Below are 4,038 nucleotides of genomic sequence, written 5' to 3'. Positions count from 1 at the left end.
TGTAAATTACCTTCAGCCCTAGGTAGCCACAAGGGAATTCCTCTCCACCCCAGGTACCACAATGTGCTGATGCTCAGGTCCCTCATATAAAATGGGTAGCATCAGCATATGACGTAGGTACAGGCATCAGCATAGGACGTAGGCACAGGCATCAGCATAGGACATAGGTACAGGCATCAGCATTACAGGCATCAGCATAGGACGTAGGTACAGGCATCAGCATAGGACGTAGGTACAGGCATCAGCATAGGACATAGGTACAGGCATCAGCATAAGACGTAGGTACAGGCATCAGCATAGGAAGTAGGCACAGGCATCAGCATAGGACATAGGTACAGACATCAGCATTACAGGCATCAGCATAGGACGTAGGTACAGGCATCAGCATAGGACGTAGGCACAGGCATCAGCATAGGACGTAGGTACAGGCATCAGCATAGGACGTAGGTACAGGCATCAGCATTACAGGCATCAGCATAGGACGTAGGTACAGGCATCAGCATAGGACATAGGTACAGGCATCAGCATAGGACGTAGGCACAGGCATCAGCATATGACGTAGGCACATCTCTCCTATTCTTAGTCGTCACTAGGTGACTTACGAAAGACACTTGGTAGAATACTAGTGCTGTGGACAGGTAAGAGAATCTGAGTTCAAGGCCAGTCTGGTCTATATGGGGTTGGGGGTTGTTTTGAATATTTCTGCTCCTGGGTTGACTGAACCCATACTTGCAGTTCTGATAAGGATGCTGATAGTTCGCTATCACACTTTTTAGTTAACTCTTTTATTTGTACCAAAAGAAGAGGAAGAGGAGGAAGAAGAGAAGGCGGTTGGGAAACTTTCCGTAGTAGGTACAAGTACTGTGGCAGTTAGATATGCACACAATGTCTTCATCCAGACGTGGTGGTGCGTGCCTTTAAGCCCAGCACTCAGAGAACTCTGAGTTGGAGGCCAGTCTGGTCTATATTGTGAGTTTCAGAACGATGGTACATAGACCCTGTTTCAAAACAACACCAAAAAGGAAAAAAAAAATAAATGTCTTCCGTGGCATTTACTGTGATGATACTTTTTCTCAATTTCAAATTATTTCTGAGAACTCAACTAACTTTCCATTTTACATTCATTATTTACCCCAAACGCTTATGTTTTTGTTTAACTGTATCAAAGATGCTTTATTGGACTTTAAAGCATGTTTGCAGGACCTGGGCTGTAGCTCAGTAATGGAATGCAGCCTTGCGTTGTTTAGTCCTCAGTATTCCTGCCCTCCTCCCCAGATGAGTTCTTCTGTGTTACTTTAGAATTTACTGCTAGCATACGACAAGACCCCGATTTTATGGTTGTCTGTGAGTGGAACTGAGTGGAAATACTATTTTGGCTACTGCTCTTCTTTAACATCCTTGCTTCTCCATAGTGGCTGGCTTTGAAATTCCCCAAAATTGCAATATACGTGGATACCTGCAGGGAGTGTTACGAAGCGTATGTCATCTATAACTTTATGATATTCCTTACCAACTATTTGACAATCCGATTTCCCAACTTGATGCTACACCTAGAAGCTAAAGATCAGCAAAACCACCTTCCTCCCTTATGCTGCTGTCCACCATGGGCTATGGGAGAGTAAGTATGGTTGGCTTTACAGAAGCAGGGTTGTTAAATATCAGTCGGCTCTCTGCTCCACACTGCTGCGAGCAGGGCACAAACAACAGGCAGAGCCCTTACCCTGTTTAGCATGTAGCACAGTTTGAGAGATAACAAAATACCTTTTTATAATGCACGTGTTAGGAGGGTTTTTTGTTTTTATTTTTACACTGCTCACTCAATGAAATGTTTATCAGTATATGCAGAAGAAACCCTTAGAAGATATTTATTTATCATCTTTTTTTATACTCGGGAATTGGCACCTACAGCTCTTGTATGTGATCCACTGCTAGCTACTTAAATGAAGTTGATTAGGTGGGAAGACAATATATGACAGGAAACAAAAGCAATTAAAAGCTGTGTTCTATTCCTGTGTGACAGTAAAGGAAGGTGAGTAAGCCTGTGTCACTTACTAAAAGGCTGGAGGGATGGCTCTGGGTTTAAGAGCACTTGTTGCTTTTGCAAGGACCCAGGTTAGGTAACCAGCACCTGAGTAGTGACCCTTAGCCATTCCAGCCATCCGTAACCCCAGTTCCAGGGAACCCAATGGGCACACGTCTGGAATGCACACACAGACACACACACATGCGGGCAGAGCATTCATACACAAATTAAATAAGCCTTTAAAAAAAAAAAAAGTGGGTCTGGGAGATAGCTCAGTGGTTAAGAGCATTCACTGGCTGCTCTTCCAGAGATCCTGAGTTCAACTCCCAGCAACCACATGGTGGCTCACAACCATCTATTATGGGATCTGATGCCCTCTTCTAGTGTGTCTGACAGCTACAATATACTCATATAAATAAAATAAATAAATCTTTTAAAAATGTTTCTTTTTAAAAAGTGGGTTTTTTTGGTTGGTTGGTTGGTTGGTTGGTTGGTTGGTTGGTTGGTTTTTCTTTTTGTATTTTTGAGGCAGTGTAACATTGGCTGTCCTGGAGTCACTCTGTAGACCAGGCTAGCTTCCAACTCCCAGTGATCCACCTACTTTTCCTCCTGAGTGCTGGGATTAAAAGTGTGGGCCACTAAAAGTTTTTAAAACACAGTTCTTAAAGTAAAAGGTTAAGATTGTATGTTCTACACAAAGAACTTGAGTTACTCACCTCACTGCTGTGACAAAAACTGCCAGAAGCCACTTAAGAATCCCAGGGTTAGTATTGGTTCACAGTTGAAGGGTGCACTCATCATGGTGAGAAAGGCACCTAGCAGCACATCTGCTGTCAAGCAGAGAGAGCTGAATAGTGCCGTCCACACGCAGCGTGGCCTCCCTTGTCCTGTTAACTTTCTGTAAACCCATTCACAAGGAAACTGCATCGCACACGTAAGTGCACACGCACGAGTGCACGGTTGACACAGCTGAGTGGTGCCTCAGTTTTGCTCCCGCAGCTTTGTTAGGCAGCTTCTGTCACTGGCAGAGTTCCTGCCATGATCGGCTGTATTTGGCTCACAAATTTGGATCACTTGGGCCTGTTGATTTGAGGTGATCCTGGCAGGAGTAGGAGGCAAGAAAAGACTAAGGGCCCAATGCCTTCCATCTTGTTCTGTTGCACTGTAGTGGAGCTGGGGGAGGGGGTGTCTTTCAGAGACAAAGTTATTAAATAATTTCAAATGGGCTTCAGGCTCCCTTGTTGCCATCGTCTTCTTACCCTCCTACCTTTTAGAATAAAGTTGGCAGAATTCAATACAGTTGATGTCACTTGTCACAGGGATTAGTACCCTGCTGCCAAGGAGTAGCTAAGCTACCGTGTTCTCTTGCCTTTGCAGAATGCTGCTCTTTAGGTGCAAGCTAGGAGTGCTGCAGTACACCGTGGTACGGCTCATCACCACTGCCACTGCATTGTAAGTAGGACTTGCCTTTACTGTTTTTTTCTTTTTTGTCTTCATACTAGATGCCTGGGGATATGGCTCAATTAATAGTGTTTGCCTTGTATGCACAAAGCCCTGTATTTAATCCCCAGCACCACAGAAACCAAGTTCATGGCAAATAATCGTAGCACTTCGAAGGTAGAGGCAGGAGAATTGAGAGTATAAGGCTGGTCTGGGCTGTGTCTTTAAGAACCTATGCTCTTATATGGGAAAAACAAGTAGAAAAAGAGTTGATTAACAGTGAAAGTCTGGTCTGCTATAAAACCACGTGTTTAAGAGCTGGATTCCATTATAGTGAACAGTGCAAAAAATTATAAGATTCATACCCATTGAGAGCATGTTGGCCGGGCAGTGGTGGCGTACATCTTTGATCGCAGCACTTGGGAGGCAGAGGCAGGTAGATTTCTGAGTTCAAGGCCAGCCTGGTCTACAGGGTGAGTTCCAGGACAGCCAGGGCTACACAGAGAAACCCTGTCTTGAAAAACCAAAAGAGAGAGAGAGAGAGAGAGAGAGAGAGAGAGAGAGAGAGAGAGAGA

The 4,038-nt window shown here is 44.4% G+C and overlaps 1 protein-coding gene across 1 annotated transcript in view; it reads left to right on the top strand.

Moving 5' to 3' along the window:
- The first annotated feature begins 871 nt into the window (after window positions 1–871).
- The window catches only part of LOC114614411 (transmembrane protein 184C-like), a 9,419-nt gene continuing 6,252 nt past the window's right edge, over window positions 872–4,038 (top strand). Inside the window, exons 1-2 of the mRNA XM_028760037.1 lie at window positions 872–1,618; window positions 3,401–3,475. Of these exons, the coding sequence (XP_028615870.1) occupies window positions 1,497–1,618; window positions 3,401–3,475 (197 nt within the window). The 5' untranslated portion in view covers window positions 872–1,496. The remainder of the gene's footprint in view (window positions 1,619–3,400; window positions 3,476–4,038) is intronic.

Source organism: Grammomys surdaster, unplaced genomic scaffold, assembly GCF_004785775.1.
Source record: "Grammomys surdaster isolate TR1022 unplaced genomic scaffold, NIH_TR_1.0 126354, whole genome shotgun sequence".
NCBI classification, from domain to species: Eukaryota; Metazoa; Chordata; class Mammalia; order Rodentia; family Muridae; genus Grammomys; species Grammomys surdaster.
Note: the sequence above shows the minus strand (reverse complement) of the source record. Positions and strands in the feature narration are given on the sequence as shown.